A 20,875-nucleotide genomic window follows, 5' to 3' on the forward strand; every position below is an offset into this window, starting at 1 on the left:
TGTTTGGGTCTTTGTAAATTATAGAGTGTGGTCTAGACCTACTCTATCTGTAACGTGTCTTGAGATAACTCTTGATATGATTTGATACTATAAATAAAATTGAATTGAATTGAATTGAACTGAATCAGTGTCTTTCATGTACTGTAGTTGAGATATGTCCATAATCTGTTTAGTTTTTTAACCAGACCCCACAGATGATTTAATCATTGTTAGCGGACCTCTTGATTGATGCATCTGAGTCATAATTGTTTATTTAAAACATTTTTCTTTAATTGAAATGTTTTAGTAATGCCATGTCTCTTGCATCAGATTTTAACAATAAAATGTGCTTCAGAATGCTAATTTTAAAAGCCATGCAGAAAATATAGAACAATCACAACGTAAAGAAATTAATTTTACCGTAAAAGACTGTTGCACTGGAAAAAAAAAAATGATAGGAAGATATGTTCAAGTTTGTACGCCACTGGCATCAGTTCTGGTCTGGTTCCCAGCAGGTCCCAACCATCTGCTGAGAGGCTCACATGACCTGAGCGACGTGCCCTCTCATCTTTGCCTTTTTACATGGCTGCTGGATGAGGGGAAACTAGAGGCCAGGGTGGGCGCCTATCGTTCAGCACAGCAGTGTATGTGTGTGTGTGTGTGTGTGTGTGTGTGTGTCTGTGTCTGTGTCTGTGTCTGTGTCTGTGTCTGTGTCTGTGTCTGTGTCTGTGTCTGTCTGTCTGTGTGTGCGTGTGCGTGTGTGTGTGTTTGTGTGTGTTTGTGTGACGGGGGTCAGAGAGGTGCCTCTTGCTTGTGTGCTTTGAGCTGTTTCATGCTTTCTGCTTTGATCTTCTCTCTCATCCCTTTATCCCACACGCTCCCTGTGCCTCAGGCTTCTGGTTTGCAGCACACCGACAGTGGGGCTGGAGAGGCATGAGGGGGGCGGGTGACTGCCCCTAACAGAGACACTGCTTGTTCTGTCGATACAGGGAGAGGTGCCCATGGGGCACAGCCACCGGGTGCAGAGGGCAGTGGGCGGAGGGTTCACCAGGAGCTAAAGTGATGCATACTGTACAGTTCTCTACTTCTCTTTTATGCTCTCTTAGATCCCCCAACAGTGGGCTGGAATTCTTATGTGAAAAACAACTGCCACAGTGTGGCCTCCTGACCCCTTACAACATGGGAAAGTGCACCCCTCAGCTGGTAGTTATATAAAACCAGCCAGAGTCATGAGAATCCCTGATAAATCACTTGGCTTTGGGCGTCTCATGTCTCTCTGCATCTCACATGGAACGATTATTTTCTATGGGTCAATATAATATGCTTTCTGCTAAAGCTTTATATAGGCTGTGTTCAAAGTGTTGCCATGTAATCGCTGTTGCAAGAAGTGATAGTCTTGGGACAGCATGACAGTCATCATGTGTCCTGTGTCCCCCCCAAAGCCTGCAAATCCTCATATAACCCCTCACACACACACACACACACACGCACACACAGTACACCCCCAAACCCCACCTGCTGAGCTGGGACTGGAAAACACAAAAGCAGAGGCACAGAGCAGAACCCCTAATTGAAGATTAATTGGAAGGGGGGAGCACTTACCTTTATTTAGACATGTGGTAAGTGTTAGGCTGTGACAATTAAGTCAACCATCTCAGCAGATGACTACACTTAATATTTCATGACACACTTTAAGGGAGGGTGTTTTAGGGGGTTCTGCCGTGTAGCTCTGCAGTCAAGTAACCAAGACTTTCATCCCTCTCAAGACGATGACAAAGATCATAAATATCTGTGGCATCTCCCTGGTAAACTGGAAGGTGCTCTCTAACCTTTCCTTTCAATTTAAATAATCTTTAAGTCAAATGGACATATGACTGTGGGGTGAACTAGATAGCAGTAGATGCATGTAACAAGTTGTAATATGCCATTTTAATTTGTTTTTACAACGGATGCTAAGACTTGAAGAAAATGAAGGTCAGATATGCAGTTACATAGTTGTTTTGTACAATTAAACATATGTTGCCAAGGAAGATAAATAGATAACACACTTTTATTGTTGTCAGTATTTCAACGATTTTAACGAAAATTGTCTAAAGACAACAGTAGACATTAAAAGTGACATTATAACTTGATATGGACACAATGATGAATTGTAAAAAGGAAAAGATGAAAGATTTCACAAAGCATGTGGATTATAGAGTAAAAATAATCTATAGAGATAGATAATTGTAGCGATGGAATTAACAGTAGGACTTAGTGGGATTCTGATGCATGTTTGTGTGAGTGGGAGAGAGAGAGAGAGAGAGAGACAGAGAGAAAAAGAAAGAAAGAGTAAAGGGGCTGTGCTAACAGGCTTTCTGCAGATCACTGGCATTTTGACTGCAGTGGAGAGTAATGGGGCTGGCAGGGCGGAATCAATTACTGGCCACAACAGATTTTCCCACAGGTTGGAGCTTGGGAAAGCAGTACTTTACTGCAGCGCAGACAGCTGGCACAGAGCATCCACTGGGAAAGGAGCCGGCTTGCAAATAAAAAAGACAGGGTTTTTTTTTTTATATAAACTTGTGACACACCATGAAATGACTCTTTCTGCTTCTCAGTTCTTTCTAAAAATATAGGTACTCATAGTCAGATATTTAGATTTTATTTCAAATTGCCTCACAAGCCCCCCCAAAAAAAATTTGCCTGGGTGTTTGACATAATGTGAAGGACTAACAGTTGACCTTCAGCGACAGACCTATTCTAAAACATAGATTTCCCCTGACAGCAACCAATCATGTCTTCTACACACACATTTTAACCATTTATGTATGTCCACATGAAGAAAAATGGTACAGGGACACAAATATTACAGATACAGGAGAGATACTTGTCAGGACTACATCCAAAAGGCAGAATAAAGTTACACACACACAGCACACACACACACACACACAAGCATAAATAATTGTCTACAGCTTGACTCGACTAATAATTCATATGGCTAGTGCCTGTGAGGTTCCCTTTGCGTGATGTAAACCAGAAGATACAGTTCAATTAGAGCCCCAAACTTCCCCCCACCTTGCCACACACACACACATACACTCCATTGATATGCAAACAATGTTTTCCTGTGGCAACACAATGTGTGGCCTTAAAAGTAGCTCGCTGCGGTCCTCCTTTCTCTGTGTGGACATCACGTGCTGTCTCCTGTTGCGCTTATTTGGGAAACCAGTCTTGTGATCTGCCTTCCCTCTATTGTAGACTTGCATAACTTAACTGGTAATGGGCAGCATACTGGTAAACCTTATAAACAATATAATTGTCGGGGACCATTGTGAAAGGAGTGTGCGCCATTGTGAAAAAACTAATGAAATAGATTTTTATTTATGCAAGTGTGACTCAGGTCATTGACATTTATTTAAAGCCAGCACACAAGGATATCCATATCAGAGTTCAACGTTTTGTTTGAATCTTTTCTAAATGCTGTTCATGCCCTGTAATTGACCATAAGCCCTGTCATTGGCAGCTGGTGCTGAGATCCTGGTGTCAGTATTATGACCTGAGGAGCTGTCCTCAGAAAAAAAAAAAGATTTAAAAAAAAACGTCTGCTAAACAAAGAAACAAGGAAGTCAACATATCCTCCCTGACTTTACCTATCCAAAAAGCACAGGGAGAATGGATGCCAACAAAGGCAGGAAAGTAAAGAATGAGAAGGCGGGTGTATTACAATTAAACAGTGGGAATGGGTCTTAGGCCTGGTCTGGTCCCTGCCCAATATAGCGCCTGGGTGCTGACTGGAACCAGAGGGGACAGACAGGAAGCTGTGGCCCATAGGATAACATTGTTGTATAGAAGTTGTCTGGGAGACATTTCCCTCAGTCAGACAAGCTATTTTGGACCAGCATGGGTGGTATTTTCTCTGTCTTATATAGCTCATATATATATATATATATATATATATATATATATATATATATATGCAGCAAAGTTAATACCTTTTTACATACACATCCACTCTGTTTGAATAAAGCATGACAAGGCATGATCTCACACACAGAGAAAAATCGCCCAGATGCCCCCCCTCAACACACACACACACACACACACACACACAAGCTTCACTGCAGCAGTTGTTGAATGTCAGGTATAAGATGTCAGGATGGTGTGCACACAGGATGCAGGCACGGCTGCGAGCGTCGCTGCTGCCGACAGCCCCAACGGTTGACATAGTAAATCAATCCTGATGGGAGGGTGGGTAGGACGGAGGCGGAGGGGGGTCCAATGGGACTAAGCCGGCCTCTGTCAGACACACTCAGCCACTCAGCCAGCCAGAGAGAGACTGTGGACGGGTGGGAGAACACTCGCCGGGAAGCGCTCACACGGAGATTGAGTTACCACGGAATTAGATCAGGGCTGTGGGAAACAGCACCTCTTAAACACACTTGCACACTCTCGGTCACACACACATAAACACATGCAGACACACCAGCACACACTCAGGCCACACTCTTGCACACAAAGAGTCACCAAGGGAAACCTGAGGGAAGATTGAGGAAGGCAGCTGGGCACACGCCAGTTTCAAACAAATGCTTGCTTATACCTCTTAGCTTCCTGGCACTGGTTTTAGAGTGGTTTCTTCAAATTGGTGCAGAGTTAGGCCCACGGTCAACAGGCAGACTGGCATGTTCAAGTTTTAAAATGTAGAAGATTTAGAGAAACATGGCAATCACAGACAAATGAGCTCTAACCAAACACACTTTTTCACATCCAAAATCATCAAAAGTCAACTGGAGTGGAGGAGGCTGAGAAAATGTTGTGATGCCACAGTTGAAAAGTCAAGGTTTTTGAAAGAAAAATCCTAATTATGTTTAATGGATCACAGGAATGTCAGGGCTAATGTGAAGGACCTTGACAATCAGGTGTGAGGAGAGTGGTTTGTGTCTGCGTAATGGAGACCACATGAACCTGCCCGTTCTGTAGTACTGGCAGCACTGTTGAGCCCTATTACCATAATAGCATCATAAACAATACTGAAGTGATCCCAAATATATTTAAGCTGCCTATCAGCAGAGAGTAATGGGAAGGCCATGTATGGTTTAGTCGGTGGTAGAGGGCACGGAGAGAGTTTGTACTGAAAGAGCAATATAAATGCTTATATGAGAAACACCATCTAGAAAGACAGTGTGCAAGCCTCTGGAGTTTTTCCACCACGGGATTATGCACATGCTAAGGTCTATAAATCGACCAAGTGGGAGTATGGGAGTGTAGAAATACAAGAAATGGGTGAAGGTGGGCATGATTTTTAGTGAAAGTGTGTGCTACTGACAGGGAGGGGAGGGGAGTGTTAGGGATAGTGTGAAGGCTCATCCACAGAATGACTGAAGCTTGCATATTGTATCTGTCACCACTGAAACCCCTCTGACATTCTGGGAACAGCGTGTTGGCTTGCAGTTGCTCCTTGGACTCAAGCTCTCATCCGCACTTGTCTAGCTCCCAACGCACCAAGTTAACAACTGACCTGATGGACAGAGCAGAGAAACAGCTGCTGCTCTACAAGGTACTAGAATGGAAGACAGCAGGAGGGGGTCACACTCCTACTGATGGCCTTACCAGACACGTCAGACTCAGGATGCAAGAATTATACCAGCCTCAAGTGCTGTCGTTTCCCAGACCTGACATTTGACTGCTGTTTTTATATTGTATTTCATGTATTTTATATGTCTACTTATATAATGGCAGTGTTAAGTCAAAGTAGCAATACCATGCTATAAAAAACATTCAATTACAAGTAAATGTCCTGCATTAAAAGCATTTGACTTGAAGTACATATGTATTGGTAACCAAGTGTCAAAAATAAAAATCATTCAGAATGGCCTCTGGGAATTTTTGGTATTATAGTATTGGATCATTATTAATCATGCATCACAATGTAAGCAATACTTCAGTGTTGTAAATGTACCTAACATACATATAACACATAACAAGTGTTTTTTTATTAGATCATTCACTTAAAACATTTGCCTTGTATTTACATATGCATATATTTCTATATAAATATTTGTATATACAAGCAGAAATATCTGCTATCCCTAGAAAAACAGCCAGCAGGGATCAGTTACACAGTCGAACATAAACATTTAAGGTTCCCGTGTTTTATATAGTTTGCCCTCTGACCCAAGCGTATTAGTGGGGTCAAAATGTTCACACCTTTAGCAGACCACCCCTGCTCTGCATCCAAAGTGAGGCATTTTTGTTTTGCTGCTTATGCCTAAGTGGATTTGTATGTTTTTTAATGTAGCTCATAAGCAAAACATTGATCAATGGTTTGCTTGGAGCTTGAGCTTCTAAAAACATGTCTGCTTCTCTTTCCCACTACACAGCAGAGCGAGGTTCACTGTTTTCATCCACAGTGGATGAATGATTCCCTGGGAAGGTCTGTCTGCGCCAGTCAGTTGACCTGTTTGCAGTGACTGGGGAGGAGGTGGAGGGGGTTTCCTAGGAGAGCCTGGCAACGCTGACTGACTAATGTTGGGCCTCCCGGCTGATCAATGCTGTTGTGGAACCACACAGCTGACAGCAGACAATGAACAACACACTCTGCTAATGGGCCGTGTGTCCTCCACAACACCAAAGAAGAAGAGGGCTCCCGCTATAGTGGGGGCCTGTTGCCTGTTGCTCATGAACTGGGGGCTAGGTAAGGAACATGGGAAGCTAAGGCCAGGAGTCTACCGGTCAGCCTGAGCTGTCAGGCCTCAGACTCACTACTCTCTTTCAAAAGACATACATTAAAAATCATGCTTTTACATACATAGCCTACATTTAAAATATCGGTTTAAACCATTACAGAAATGAGTTTCAGCACCTCTATTAGAGATTCCTTTTAGAGATTCCTCTTACAGCTATTTTCCTAAAACATATGTCACTCAAATGCCAGCTCGATTTTAACAGGCTCAAGTCTTTTCAAGCACCGCCCACATCATCCCGGGACCCCGCCCTCCTCTCCGCGGTGTGAAAATGATCAGAGCAGAGGCAGGTCTGAAGTTTAAACTCTTGCACAGACCCTCTGCTGTCAGTGCACCACCGGAGCGTTCTCTGAAAGGAGTAGGCTGCTTTTGATCACTGTATGCTTGGAAGTAAAATGAAGCGAAGCCACAATTACAGCTCATCGGATAGCGACCTGGACGACAATATTGAGGTGGAGAAGGATAGTGGCGATGAAAATGGGTATGTTCCGTTTTATGTTATAAATCATATATAATATGTTCTATGGCAGATTTCTGCAACATTTCAACTTGCCCACAACTATTTTAATTTGTTATCTTGCCTTTGTTGATTAACTAATGTATTACTGTTTTACCTTTCAGTCAACTTGATTCTCACGGCTCGATGTCACCCTCCACAACCACACAAGTCCAAGCCAGAAAAAGGCGCAGAGGGGTAAGTGAACTCATTCTCTCTGGTGCCAAGTTGCGCACTGCTGTTTGATAGATCCATCTGTTTTTCTCCCACCTGTGACCTAAATTACATTGTTCTCTTTACCCATGACAGATTATTGAGAAACGGAGACGTGACCGAATCAATAATAGTCTGTCAGAGTTGAGAAGATTGGTGCCAAGTGCTTTTGAGAAACAGGTAAATGGGTCATACTACCATTATGGGAAGGCACACATTTGCCCACACAATACATGTTTTTTTTTTTGTTATGGACACTAGATAGGAAATGTCATCATTAAAAGTGACTGTTCTCACTGTTCTTTCCTATTTCTTTACAGGGATCAGCTAAATTGGAAAAAGCAGAAATTTTGCAAATGACTGTGGACCATTTGAAGATGCTTCATGCGTCTGGTGGCAAAGGTAACAGACCCTTTCTTAGGCTTTGGAAGATAAGTAAATAGCTCCCTAATTCAAAATGAATATGCTGTGAATCACGTGTCTAACCCCCCCTGCTTCCTTTTCTAACAGGTTTCTTTGAGGCTCATGCTCTTGCTAAGGATTACCGCAGCCTGGGCTTCAGGGAGTGCCTGGCAGAGACTGCTCGCTACCTCAGCATCATAGAGGGTCGGGACGGTACAGACCCCCTCCGTATACGTTTGGTGTCCCACCTCAGCAACTACGCCTCTCAGAGGGAGGTGCACACTGGACTGGAACACTTAGCCTGGGGCTCTGCCTACGGGACTCCCCCTGCCCATCTCCCCCACCACCTCCTCCTACAACACCCCCAGGGCAGGACACCTGCATCCAGAAGCAACAGTAGCCCACCCTCCTCCTCTTCTTCATCTACATCTTCCTCCCCCTCCACTGAGGCATCTGGGACATCCAGACTCAGTGTCATGCCCCCCACAGAGACCCTCAGGGTGCCTCCCAACGGCTCGCTGGCCCTCAGTCTGTCTGTGCCAACATCCAAGCTTTCCCCACCACTGCTTTCATCCCTCTCCTCGCTGTCAGCCTTCCCCCTCTCCTTCGGTGCTTTGCCTCTGGTGTCCCCAACAGCCCTCAGCACAGTGAGCCCCTCCTCCACCCTGTCACGGCCTTACAGGCCGTGGGGTACGGAGATTGGGGCCTTCTGAAGCAAACAACTGGACTGAAGGCAACAGCTGAGCTGTGCCCACCACCACAGACTAGCCACCGCAACCTGACTCTGTTTTTATAGCAATCAAACACAGGGGAACGAAGCAAACTGATTTTATTTCATTAAGTATCTTTGTACTCGACATCACTGCAAATTAGGGAAACCCCATTGATTTTCGAAGTTTAAAAAAAGGTTTGAATGAAAGTATACAATAATAAGGGGGAGATGTCAATCTCATTATGTCATAACTCTAAAGAAAGGAATTCTAAATGATTTTATGTTATTCATTGACTAATTTAGTTAACATGCACTGTCTCCAGGCTGAGGACTGATATCGTGACATATGAGCCAAGAATAGATGTAAGCACAAATTTACTAGAGAATATTTTGTACACCACATAATGGAACTTCTATATGGATGTCTGTATTTAACATAATGTAGAGTTACTTAATTTGGTCTGCTTATTTTGTGGTATCAGAACTCATGGAAATTAATAAGCATTATGTGCCATTATTGGAAAACTAACCACTTGAGAATTGGGAACTTGCATTCTTGTATCTATTTGTAATATTTTTTTACCAATAAATTGAGTTTAAAGTTTAAAATGTGGATTTAAACCAAAGTTTTTGTTTCTGTTGTCCTTCAACTCTCCAGAATGTTTTGTTATCATAATGTATAATAGGTAGCTATTTTATCTACCATGATGCCACATAGTCCTTTATACAAGCAGACAAACTGCCCTCTAAGTGATTAAGACCTTATCTTCCCAAATGACATATAATCTGCAGGTGCATTTTTGTTACAATCCCGTAGAAGTTAATCATGCGATAATAAGGTCCCGGTTATTGACTGAAAGGCAATTCCTTTACTGTGTGCCAGGTAAGTAACCAAATCTGAGAGCATTGTTGCCCTTATGAATACCCAGGAAATCATTAAGAGCCAGAGGAAATCCTTTACAATGTTGCCCTGACCTCACCAGCTCGGGTTGGTCTGAAACGGAGACAATAGTGTGAACAGGATGGGGACATTGGAGGAAAGCGGTTAAAAAGTAACAACAATACACGAGACAGCTGGACCAATAAATCACTGTTCAGCTCCAATGTTTCATTTCTGGTCCTATCCTAGTGACACTTTTTTTTATGACTCGGTTTTATCCGTCCATGCAGCACCTCAGTCTTCCAGGAAAGGCAGTCTGTGATTTGTTCCCTGAGGGCTGATGCTATTAATAAATAAATAAATATATTAAGTATATAGTCTTCCTTCAAAATAACAGTCAAATTAAACCACGATATACCAAAGTCTCTGTATTTGATGTCCTGAGTGCAGATGAATGACACAAACCTTGCTGCCTTTAATGAGGATGTTAAACATCAACATCATGATTCTCATGAAAAGATTAAACATGAATGATCTAGATTTGAACTGTGTTTTTGTTATTATATTAATATTTGCATTTGGCACATTGTGAACTTTTGCCCTATAGCCTACTTTTGGATCGGTATGGGCTCCAGCTTGGTTTTTTTGGCTTAAAAAAAATCTGCCACCGCCACCTAGTGGAGGAACATTGTTTAATACATGCCTGATGGATGACTCATTTTGTATGTTTATTACATGTTAGTCTAACCCTCAAGGAATAAGCCTGACTATATTTTGTTTTATGCCATGGTATACAATATCCCAAATTAAAATAACACTGGACTAAAATATGTATGAAAAATCAACTAGGGGAAGACGGCAATTCTCAGGATGTGTAGATAACTGATTTTTATTTGGCAGTTTACATTTTCCCTCCTCTATTAGCACAGAAAAGTATTAGATGGTGCATGCCATGTTCACAGAACCTCAAACCTTTATTCAGCAAAGCTTTCACAGAGAAATATATGAAGGGAGAAACACAAGCAGCAGAGGATGCAGGCAGATATCAGTGGTACTGTATATTAAAAAGAGACTAGTTCAGTGTGCTGAATGTAAAGCATCCTGCATTCATTCTCTATCTAATCCCCTAAAGAGAGCAGAGGCTAATGGTGCCTTGTGGTAAATTTGCATTCACACACACCCACACAGACATACGTTATGTTCACATTATCGATATTAAGATGGGAGCAACAGCACATTCCACTGTCCAAGACAATATGCATGGTACCAGTATGGTGTCATAACATTCAAGAGCTTAATGCTCAAATACTGTGTATGTAACAGAGCTGCTGATTTAGCTAAAGATGGAATCATTATGAAATGGCGCTGTCAGAGTAAGAGGGAATCTGCAAGTGTATAAACATTTGCTCCTCTTTGGGCAAAGACATTCTTAATATCAATAAACCACCTATCAAGTTCATTATCAAGCTCATTTCAGAGGAGGTGGACACTTGATAGATCTGTAGAGTTTGGCGTATTGTTAAGTTCCAAGCGTGCGTGTTGAGAATGTGTGGGTGTGCTTGAGGAAGATACAGATGGGATACGTTGATATCTGGAAGGAGCCTGTGGTGTAAGTACACCGACCATCATTCTTTACGAAGACACAGAAACATCATCATCATGACATCATCAGGAAACACTGCAAATGTCAGTCTACAGCCAACTCACAACACTGACGGCTTTCACAAGAAAATGGTTGTAGAGTCAAATTTCAAGAACTGAAACGTTAATCAATCACAAACAAAATGTTTGAAATTGTACAGTGCAGTACAGTACAATCCTTGTATGTACTTCACCTACCATGATAGATGGATAATAGATAGATAAATAGATAGATAGATAGATAGATAGATAGATAGATAGATAGATAGATAGATAGATAGATAGATAGATAGATAGATAGATAGACTTTAAGAAAAAAGTATTTACAAAATAATAGCCATAATCTCACTCATTTTTTCTAAAATCAACAAATCCATTCAACTCTTAAGATGTGTGTTATTGATGTTTGTATTCACTGATTATACTGATAGTGGTGAGTACTGGTGGTGTGGTGTGGTTTGGTGTGTTGTGATGTGATGTGGTGGTGAGGTCCTCGAACCTCTCGGCCTCTAGGGTTGGGTGTCTGTTCAGAGGAGGGTGAGGGCGGGGCGGGACTGGATGGAGGGACGTTGATGGACCATGGAAGTCAGGACTTGTGTGAGGCTCATGCTGTCAGCTCTTCTCTCAGCTCTTTGTTCTTGCGCACCAAAGCTGCATGTCTCTCCTGAATGCAGCGGAACAGAGAGAGAAACGTTAGTCAGCAAGCAGCGCCCAAACTCTGTTATACTCAGTCTGAAGGTGGACACAAAGAAGAAAACACACACAACTGAGATTTCTGCATTTCTCACCTTCTCCTGTAGACGCTCAATCATGGCTGCCAGATGGGCGTCACGGTTCTCCTTGATCTGCTCCATCTTCATCTGGAGCTTCTCCTCAGCCATCTTACTGAAGTTGCTGTTCTCCTCCATGGCCTTTAGCAACACGTCCCTCTCATGGTCTCGCTTTTCTGCCAAAGCCCTCAGCACCTGGGCCTCCTGAAACTAAAATATGTAGAGCAAAAAATAGGAAAATAGACCAATTGAATCATTTTGAATGGTTTATAAAATGTGTTTCCTTTTTTTAAACACCCAAAGCTATTTCAAACAGGTAAAATACTCACCTTCCTCCGGTCTTCAGCAGCCTCCAGTTTCTTCTCAATGTCCTCCAAGGAGATATCTCTCTTGGGGGGTGAGGGGAGGCTGTGGGTTACATCTGATACTGGAGACAGAGGCTTAAGAATCACCTCAAAGGCCTGGCCAGAGGATCGCTTGTTTATAGCTTTCACCTCCATGTCTGTAAATCAGAAAATCATGATGATGACACCAGCAAAATCAATGTCCAATAACACAATATTTCAGTCCAACAATATGTCATTATTACTAACGTCTGTATTTATAGGATGGATATATACATCCATCCAGCATATTTGATCCGATAGAAAATCAATGTTTGAGCTGATCCATACCTTCAAACTCACACACAAGCTTGTTGCGTGACTCTGGGTAGAAGCAGGAGCAGATGAGGGAGAGGACGGAGAGCTCCTTCATCTTCTCTTTATATGCTGTAGGAACATAAACACACCATAGCATCTTATGAAAACAGTAAAACACACTTCATTACCACATATCACTGTACAAACTATGTCACCAGTTAATAAATATACTTGAGATATTTCCAAATTAAGATATTACAAGTTAGGAAAGTAACATTTGCACAATAAAACAATTAGCATCAGATGACTAGTGTGTCTGTGCCCTGTTGCTTAATAATTTATTGATGATATGGATCATGTATAATGTAAGGGTGATCAAACTATGATTCTTTTATTGGATACTATACAGTAGACATTTGTGACTCATTTGAATCATCAAGAAATCAGAGTACCTTGTCTTATTCACTTGCAATCTGTAAGATGAGTGATTAGACAGGCTTGTGCATCAAGTTATTTAATTTCCTGTTCAACTCTCAGCTAATTGTCCTGTCATGATCACAATATTAAGAAACATTTATATCTATCTGTTTTATCGCAACCTTATTATGGAGCGTTGCTGTCATTGCTGTCAAATACAGCCGATTGATAGTCTTGACTTTTTATACTAGGTCTGGGGTATGGGTAAGATGTGCTTTCAACCAGTTCCTTACTGACTATTTTTAATCTCATCTGCAAATTCTGTCACTTTGCTCTCTCCTGTATTTGACAAAGTGCCCACCTGGCTGTTGAAAGAAGACTACAGATTGTTAGTGCTGCTAAGCCTTCTGCTGCAAAGGCCAGTGTGTGAAGCGGCCCCTTGCTGCAGGGCTGGCCTGCCTCCCACCCTGCCATGCACCTGTCTCCTCCGCTATGTCTCTGCCACCACACATACCATAATGAAGCCAGTCTGCACATCCTGCTACATTTTTGAGAGACCAAATGGGTTGCTTATATTAAGGCAACACTAATGTTTTAGATACAGAGGCTAAGGAAACCCATGAAAACAAATGTGCTAAATGCCTGGCATACAACAATAACTGTCCATTAGAGGAGATGACTAATGCAGGCTATACAGTCCTATCTATTAAGATCCAGTGTGCTAACTCCTACGAGTAAATTTGCATTTGTTCATATGCCAAAAGGTTGTTTTTTTTGCGAAATAAATGGCAGCCCATCTGTCACAGCTGGTGATGCATCCTTGGCACGGAAAGAAATAAGAAAAAGCTACAGGCACAAATCAAAGCAACAATCCAAATAAATGATCAGATGAAAACAATCGCGTTCAGGAGAAATAAGGAGCCTATAAAATAACCATAGCAATAAACAAATCAAAGTAATATAAAAGCCAGACGGATAAAGCACTCTCAGCTTTGCTGTCAGTTAAATGGTCGGCAGCACAGCATCTTGGGTGGGGTCCGTCTGCATTATGCTGCATGTTGGGGCCGCTGTAGCATGAACCGCAGGTGCGGCGTTGTAAATAAAGCTGTCAAGGGCCATGTTATCTGATTATAAACTGTTACACAATACAAGATCAAAGCAAATGAGGACTAACACATTGACGTAGATGAGGATAATGAAGGAGATATGTCAGTAACCTAATGACGGAGGATGCTTGCGCTTGTAAGCCCATTCTTGCTGTCTTTATTACCAGACTATTTAGCTGAGACAATAGGCTCAATGTCGATAGAGAAATATCAAGGTGAGTGATCTTAGTTGTAATCATTCAAAATAGAATATTTCTGAGTTGAGCCATTACAGACGCACGACCACCTAGACAATACCAGGCCGACATGGGCTTTAAACAGAAAGGATCTGTCACAAGTCCATCAATCCATCCATCCATGGGTTACATCCGTATACATCCATGCATCGGTTTAAACATGACCTGTCTGAACACGCTTACCGGTTGCTGTTTTGGCCATGGCTGATGTATTTCTCCGCAGAGGATGCTGTAGCTCTGTTCAGGTGAGCGGTGATGCTGCTTAAGGCACTGAGTCAGCGAATAGACCAGGCTAGGATCGGATGCCAAACAGGAGGTGGGCACGCACGGGAGCGCGCAAACAGACCCTCCTCTCGTCCTCTGACGCGCAGAGCGATTTTCAGCATCCTACATTTATCTGACCGTATAGCCGACTTAAATGTGGAGACGAAAGCGCAGACACACAAGGAAGTCGATAAATGTTCTCCAGACCGGATACTTGCGGTTCAGTGTATGCACATTTATGAGACAATTGCCTATAGGCCTACCTCAATGGATAGCCTATTTGTAGGCTATTTGCATTGTATTTGTAAGTTGATAGCAATGTTGTTATCTAAACGATTTAAGATGTTCACGACTGATCATGATTATAGGCAAATGTTCTTGAGTGGACTTTAAGGTAGGAACTAATATCTTTGTTTATCAGCCAAACAGTGTTTTAGAATCTTCAAGAACTTCAGTTACTTTGTTTTAAATAGTCAGCAGTGTTCATATTGTTGGTCATACTGCAACAAACCACCTGCTTCCTGCACCGAGAAAAAGCTGTAGGATGTACCTGTGCTACTTTTATGAGCCAGAACATAAAACAAACAACTCCAGACTGCATGAGGATTTATTAGTGATAATACATTCAGTGGATTTGTTGTCTCTGAAAAAAAGTGACATTTTTTTTTGCAGATTTTAGCTTCTGAATCTTATAAAAAAAATTGAGAAGCCTATTGTAAAAAAACATACATTCTGCATAACAAATCCTCCAGATATATGCATTTTGCAACAACAAATACCAACATAAGACACTAACTTATCAAAATCAGTGTCATTTCTTTTGGTTTTCATTAAAACTATTTACTCTCCATTTGAGCTGATTTTGCTACAGCACCGTTGTAAGCATAGACATTCCAAAAGTCATGAACCGATACAGGTTTTATGGATAAGGAACTTTATGTTGTATAAAACAGAGGTCACCTTACATAAAGACATTTGATCAATATATGCTGCTATATAATATTTAAGACTCACTTAATTGTATTTAAGTTAAATTCAAGAGGAAACAAAAGTGAAATAGCGCATTACGATTTATTAAGACAGTGAAATCATTTAACTATATAAGTCTGAACAGATAAATAAAAGGCAGTGCATAGTGTAACTTCAAGATTCTGGAGGTATTACAGGTATGGCTATTGGTGAGCATAAAATGTATAACAAATGTTTAAAACTGAGTTAGTGCATTGCACTATATTTTCAAGAGACAACTTTGATGTATGCTTGCATACCAGTGTAAAGCTATTGCACTTAGCTACATACTGCTTTGGCCTTCAACTGTTTCCTAATGTAGTAGCCAACAAGTATCTGAGGACGTAGTTGGTAACTGTGAAGAACTTCATGAGACTCGTTCAGCTGATCCCCCTTCAGCCGATCCAGTAACGTCACACAAACCACAGCCGCTTTACACAACAAGAAAATAAATGTTAGAAACTCAACGAGAAGAAAACAACTTTCTGTCAGCTATAATGATGCTGATATAGCATTTTCTTACCTCGTAGACCACTCATCTTGCACATAGCAGCAAAAACTGATGACTCCATTTCAATGTTGCAGACTCCTGCTTCACTGGCTTTAGTGAGGTAGTCCTGTTTATCCTTCTCAGTGTAGGAGCAGAAAGCACCATCCAAACGGGCTTGCCCTGGGTGATTGATGAGACAGACAGAAAAGATGAACATTGCAACTGAAATACTTAAATGTTGGTGAAAAAATGTGATTAACACATCAATGCATCAGTACCTTCGTAGAAATCCAGTGTACACATGGTGTTGCCTATCACTGTCTCAAACTGGTTCAGCTCTTTGCTGCACTGCAACAGCTCCTCAGCCAGGCTTTGGTCCAGATCAGTATTGCGCACCACCGTCTTCCCCAGGATCACCTGTTCAAACTTGGGCAGGAAGGTGGCATCCATAGACTGCTTGGTAACAACAACTGTGCCAGGCTTAAGCCCTGAAAAATGAGATAAACAATAAATTATAGTCTGAACGTACAGAAAGCTTCAATTAAAAATTTGTCATATGTTGAAACATACTAGACTGATATCAAGTAAAATTAGCATCATGCTCATTTCCAAATGAACAACATCTAAAGAAATTCTTAAAATTATTTCAGATAACATGTCTTTAGTTCAATTTGTAATTCAGTGGAACAGTCTACTACAATGTAGTCACAGTTCCTAGAATCAAATCACATTATACCTTTTAGCCATGCTGAAAATTATTTACGTGAACTTCAAAAATATGCCACAGACAACCCCCAATGGTTCATGACATATTCAGAAAAAAGGGTGGTATACATCAGAATATATATCAATTATCTTATTCTGAAAACTAGAGAAGTACCATCTTGGGCTAATCGCCGTTATACACAAAAAGCCATATTGGATGACACTGCTCTAAAACCTAAGGGACTTTGGGCTCCCTCTTGTGGTACAACTATGAAAAAGGTATCTTTGTGGACAACACCCAGTACTTAAAGTCATCTACTGTATGACCACACTAACCATCTCATAGAAACGACATTTTTTAATCACACAGGGAGTTTAAGTCAAGTAATTTCCTCTTACAGAAGTTAATTTAAAGGATCACAGGGAAACTAGCATCCTTGGAGTGTTAGCAGTCTTTGTGATTTGATAATGCAACACATGAATGATCAGATGTATTATCAGGCATTCTAAATACATATTCCAAATAATAAGCTTACCTATTCCACCTGATGTCCCAATGCGTATAATTGTAACATCTGTGCAATGAGCGTGATGGAGGAGCTTTATTAGCTCATGCAACATTATGGCAATAGATGAGATGCCCATCCCATGCTGCAAAACATAGCACAATTTTCACATCCATGTAGTTTATTTAATAGAAATACACAGATTAATAGGATTTCTACTATTTGTATGTTGTGATAGGTCTTACATACACTGACAGACAGTACAGAGCCAACTTTGTACATAGCATAACGGTCTGTTCCAGCACAGATGTTTGGGTACTCTGATTTGGGGTCTTCCATACCAAGCTCAGCAGCAATGTACTCAATGAAGGATTTCATTCTCCAAGGACTGCCCCCAACACACACAAACTGCAGGAAAACACACAAAACATAAAATAATAGCAGAATAAAGATGATTATGGATTTGATTTATTTCCCAAAAATGAAATGCAAAAAAATAAATCATTACTTTGACATCACCAAACATAGCTGGTAGGTCGTGAGTTCCGGTTCCTAAACCGAAGTGGTAGAGGACGTCATCTTTCAGTGTGTCCAGGTGTGGGTTATGCACAAAAACAGGGCTTTGGGGGGGGGATAACAGATTTTAAAGGGTCAGTTCTAGCATGACAATAAGACTACATTTCCATTTTATATTTCATTTCATTTCATTCATTAAGATGCTGAACAAATCTGATATGTGAGTATCTCCATGCCAGGTCAGTTCAACCAATCTAAGAAATGTTTTCACTTAAACCTGTGCTATCTAGATATGCAAATACTTTGTTTTAAATGATAAGTCACAAACTGGCGTATTTTGGCGTACAGTGTTGTGTAGCGCCTACCAGAAGGGAGCAGCTGGAACAGGTTGTGTCCAGGGTGTGAAGGGCCTGCAGTGATGAGTGCACTGACCTGCCCGTTTCCTGACTGATTGTCCGGGGGCTTTTAATATATGAGTCTCTTGAGAGATCGGTCATCACCACCCAAGTATAGAGTTTGTGGAAATTTCATTTGTGATACATAGTGAAACATTACATTTGAAAACCCATAGAGCTCAATGTGAAAAGCTTTCATCAGGAATATTTTGTACCGAAAAAATGGTCCAGATGAAAACCGTTGACTGGGAAGTCTGTGTGTTATTCTGAGTACTATTTCAGTTACAACCCATTGATGTTGAGGTTTACCAAATGTACTTTTTCAATGCTTTGAGCAGCACATACAAAACCTGTATACTATACATACACTCCATTGCCAATTTATTAGTTACAGCTAGCTAAAAGTAATGTAATATGTTACTGTTGTATGTACTGTGCATGTTGTGCCTATTTATTGTATGTATATGTACTGTGATTTACTATGATGTGTTTATGTTTATGTGTTTGTGTTGATTTTGGAGGATGCAGTTTGCACTGCTGTTGAACTGTAGCCTATTCTATTCTGCACTATAGATAGACATTTTAATTTGATATGAATGAATTAAATTAGTTTAAGCTTGGTAACCCTAATAAACTGGCAACTGAGTGTATACATACTATCAATAAGTGAGAAAACTGATTTTAAGATTAAGACATACTTTACTGATCCCGCAAGAGGAAATTAAATTTTTTCACTCTGTTGTCACAGAGTGACAACAGAGGCCTGTGTGTTGTCTGTGTGTTGTACACACAGGCCCGAAAATCCACACACACATGGACCAGGATCTATACATGCACTAATGGGTTCGATGCCTTGCTCAAGGGCACCTTGGCAGTGCCCAGGAGCTGAACAGGCACCTCTCCAGCCTGGAGAATGTATTGCTATTTATTCTCCTGTAAATCGACTTTTCTAATTATATCTGAGTCAGCACACATGTAGCCTAGAGGCATCATTTACTCCTCCCTCCTCTTTTGCGTCTTTTGTTGAGGAAGTAACCTCCTTAAATGTGCATGTGACAATTATTCACCTCAATGATACATGAATTAATTTTAATGGATTAATAAAGCCCTGGACTGTAATATGTGTAATGAGCAAGGTTAGCCTACTGCTCATGTTCAAAACTTTGTGCACATTCAAAATGTATCCCATCTGTGCTCTCTGTGATTTGGAGGAGTCGTGATAGTTTGAGAAAAATAAAGTGATAATAGGCTATTACAAGAATAAAGTCACTATATTTCAGAAAATAATCTACCTGCACCATAGTCTGCTGTGCATTACGTGATTGCTCTGCTGATACGGTAGATCTCAGACCTCCTGACAGACATAGAGCCCCGTTTGAGACTCTGGTCTCTGAATGAGCAAAAGTTTACGGAAGTGGCTGTAAGCTACGCTGCTCTACATCGGAGGTGGGAAACCGAAACTACGCGGCATGTCGAGAGTGGACACTAAGCCACGCACAGGTCTGCTTCAGAGCTCCGTGTGTTTGGGAAAAGTGCTTTATTTGTGATTTAAATAATGGTGCTGATGATTTTTAGAGGCCCCCACAGGTGTATGATTTTACTGCTTTCATGGGAGCTCATCCTCTCTCTGTGGGAGCTCAGCTCCCACTGGCTCCCACGTAATTCGAACCCTGCCACACATAGTCCACATAGTGGACTGCAGTCCACATATTTCTGGTGAACAGCAGTAACACTATCTGCCAAATTAATTATTAATTGTAAACAATGTGGAAATAAAGTAGGCCTACTGACACTTAAAATTCCTTTGTAATTAAATCACTTATAAGACCAACATTTTACATAGGCTACTAGGTAAGAAAACATGCCTGTCCTGATATCCTGTCACACCTTAATATCCTGTTACATGTTTCCTCATCCAAAATGAACCTTACAGCATAGCCTGAGCCTAGCCTACATGTGTCCACACATACATAACAATTTAAACAAACGTTTGAATTAGGGGTTAACTTAGGATAGTTAAAGTTCTCACCTGGTGCATAAATCGGTCCTCTTGTCGTCCTTTGGATTCATCTTCCTGAAAAAAGAAAAGCGGTTTCCGAACAAAATTATTCAGTGACCGAGAACAAAACCAATTCTTAATCAGACATCGCAGCACACACCACTCCATCGCTCACAGCGGGGAAAAGGAGACAATTAGCTCCATCTTTACCTTTGAGATAAGCCAACAGGATAAACAAAGCCCAGGGGCTACAAACACCAGAAAGACATTTACCTTTGGTATGTTGCGGTTTGACTGCCGGGTGTCCGTTTCCTCTGTTTCTGAAAAATGATTTCACTCTCTCTCAACTGACGTGGACCCCGTACATGAGCCTCCAGCCCACAATGAAGTGACGTCGAGCACGTCACAAGCGTCATAACTAGCCCGCTCATAGGATGTAGACTACTCTGCCTTGGTCACGAACAAAGGTGACTAAAGAGCAGACGTGCAGTTACTACATTCACTGATGTCCGCAGGTGTTGGTCCGTGTTGTAAAAATCCCTATGTTGCCAAATGATTTCTGGCAGCTTCATAATACACTTTGATGAATAACCTCCACAGTTCCTCAAACCCATCAGAACAATGGAGTGACTCACTATGCTCCTTTCCTGTTATATGGTGAATTCAGGTACTTTTAAAGAATGATGTGAAAGATCTTAATAAAATATTGACCTTCATTTAAGGACTGTTTAACTCAACACTTTGTTTATTAGCTGGTCTTAAATGAATGAAAAA

The 20,875-nt window shown here is 41.2% G+C and overlaps 3 protein-coding genes and 1 long non-coding RNA gene across 5 annotated transcripts; 1 reads left to right on the forward strand and 3 right to left on the reverse strand.

The window, feature by feature from the left end:
• Positions 1 to 6,900: 6,900 nt before the first annotated feature.
• LOC116049439 (hairy/enhancer-of-split related with YRPW motif protein 1-like) lies at positions 6,901 to 9,140 on the forward strand. The gene is made up of 5 exons (XM_031299088.2): positions 6,901 to 7,185; positions 7,326 to 7,398; positions 7,510 to 7,593; positions 7,734 to 7,815; positions 7,924 to 9,140. The coding sequence occupies exons 1-5, from the start codon at positions 7,085 to 7,087 to the stop codon at positions 8,526 to 8,528; spliced, it is 945 nt and encodes a 314-aa protein (XP_031154948.1). The 5' UTR covers positions 6,901 to 7,084; the 3' UTR covers positions 8,529 to 9,140.
• Positions 9,141 to 10,269: 1,129 nt separating this feature from the next.
• stmn2a (stathmin 2a) lies at positions 10,270 to 14,648 on the reverse strand. The gene is made up of 5 exons (XM_031299086.2): positions 14,402 to 14,648; positions 12,493 to 12,588; positions 12,148 to 12,320; positions 11,837 to 12,028; positions 10,270 to 11,712 (listed from the first exon to the last, which is right to left on the reverse strand). Exons 1-5 carry the CDS (start codon positions 14,418 to 14,420, stop codon positions 11,653 to 11,655), a joined length of 540 nt encoding a protein of 179 aa, XP_031154946.1. The 5' UTR covers positions 14,421 to 14,648; the 3' UTR covers positions 10,270 to 11,652.
• A 423-nt stretch (positions 14,649 to 15,071) lies between these two features.
• upp1 (uridine phosphorylase 1) lies at positions 15,072 to 20,532 on the reverse strand. 2 transcript variants are annotated; one of them, XM_031299085.1, is made up of 8 exons: positions 20,375 to 20,532; positions 20,132 to 20,176; positions 17,700 to 17,811; positions 17,441 to 17,599; positions 17,222 to 17,336; positions 16,259 to 16,468; positions 16,014 to 16,160; positions 15,072 to 15,921 (listed from the first exon to the last, which is right to left on the reverse strand). In XM_031299085.1, the coding sequence occupies exons 1-8, from the start codon at positions 20,530 to 20,532 to the stop codon at positions 15,770 to 15,772; spliced, it is 1,098 nt and encodes a 365-aa protein (XP_031154945.1). In that variant the 3' UTR covers positions 15,072 to 15,769. The 2 variants fall into 2 exon arrangements, with proteins under 2 accessions (XP_031154945.1, XP_035862220.1); XM_036006327.1 differs by having other exon boundaries at positions 20,132 to 20,192; positions 20,376 to 20,476.
• On the reverse strand, positions 18,630 to 20,125 carry LOC116049438. Its single transcript, XR_004104865.1, has 2 exons — positions 19,800 to 20,125; positions 18,630 to 19,008 (listed from the first exon to the last, which is right to left on the reverse strand). It is a non-coding gene; the product is annotated as an uncharacterized LOC116049438 (long non-coding RNA).
• Positions 20,533 to 20,875: the final 343 nt, after the last annotated feature.

Source organism: Sander lucioperca, chromosome 10 (assembly GCF_008315115.2).
Source record: "Sander lucioperca isolate FBNREF2018 chromosome 10, SLUC_FBN_1.2, whole genome shotgun sequence".
NCBI lineage: Eukaryota > Metazoa > Chordata > Actinopteri > Perciformes > Percidae > Sander > Sander lucioperca.

Coding starts and splice junctions, on each gene's coding strand:
- stmn2a (XM_031299086.2), bottom strand. Junction 12,321..12,492: donor GCTTGTGTGTGAGTTTGAAG/GTATGGATCAGC, acceptor TCTGATTTACAG/ACATGGAGGTGAAAGCTATA. Junction 12,029..12,147: donor CTGCTGAAGACCGGAGGAAG/GTGAGTATTTTA, acceptor TACATATTTTAG/TTTCAGGAGGCCCAGGTGCT.
- LOC116049439 (XM_031299088.2), top strand. CDS start 7,085: ATGCTTGGAAGTAAAATGAAGCGAAGCCACAATTACAGCTCATCGGAT. Junction 7,399..7,509: donor CCAGAAAAAGGCGCAGAGGG/GTAAGTGAACTC, acceptor TACCCATGACAG/ATTATTGAGAAACGGAGACG. Junction 7,594..7,733: donor CAAGTGCTTTTGAGAAACAG/GTAAATGGGTCA, acceptor ATTTCTTTACAG/GGATCAGCTAAATTGGAAAA.
- upp1 (XM_031299085.1), bottom strand. CDS start 20,532: ATGAGCGGGCTAGTTATGACGCTTGTGACGTGCTCGACGTCACTTCAT. Junction 17,600..17,699: donor CTATGTTTGGTGATGTCAAA/GTAATGATTTAT, acceptor GTTTTCCTGCAG/TTTGTGTGTGTTGGGGGCAG. Junction 16,161..16,258: donor TACACTGGATTTCTACGAAG/GTACTGATGCAT, acceptor TCAATCACCCAG/GGCAAGCCCGTTTGGATGGT.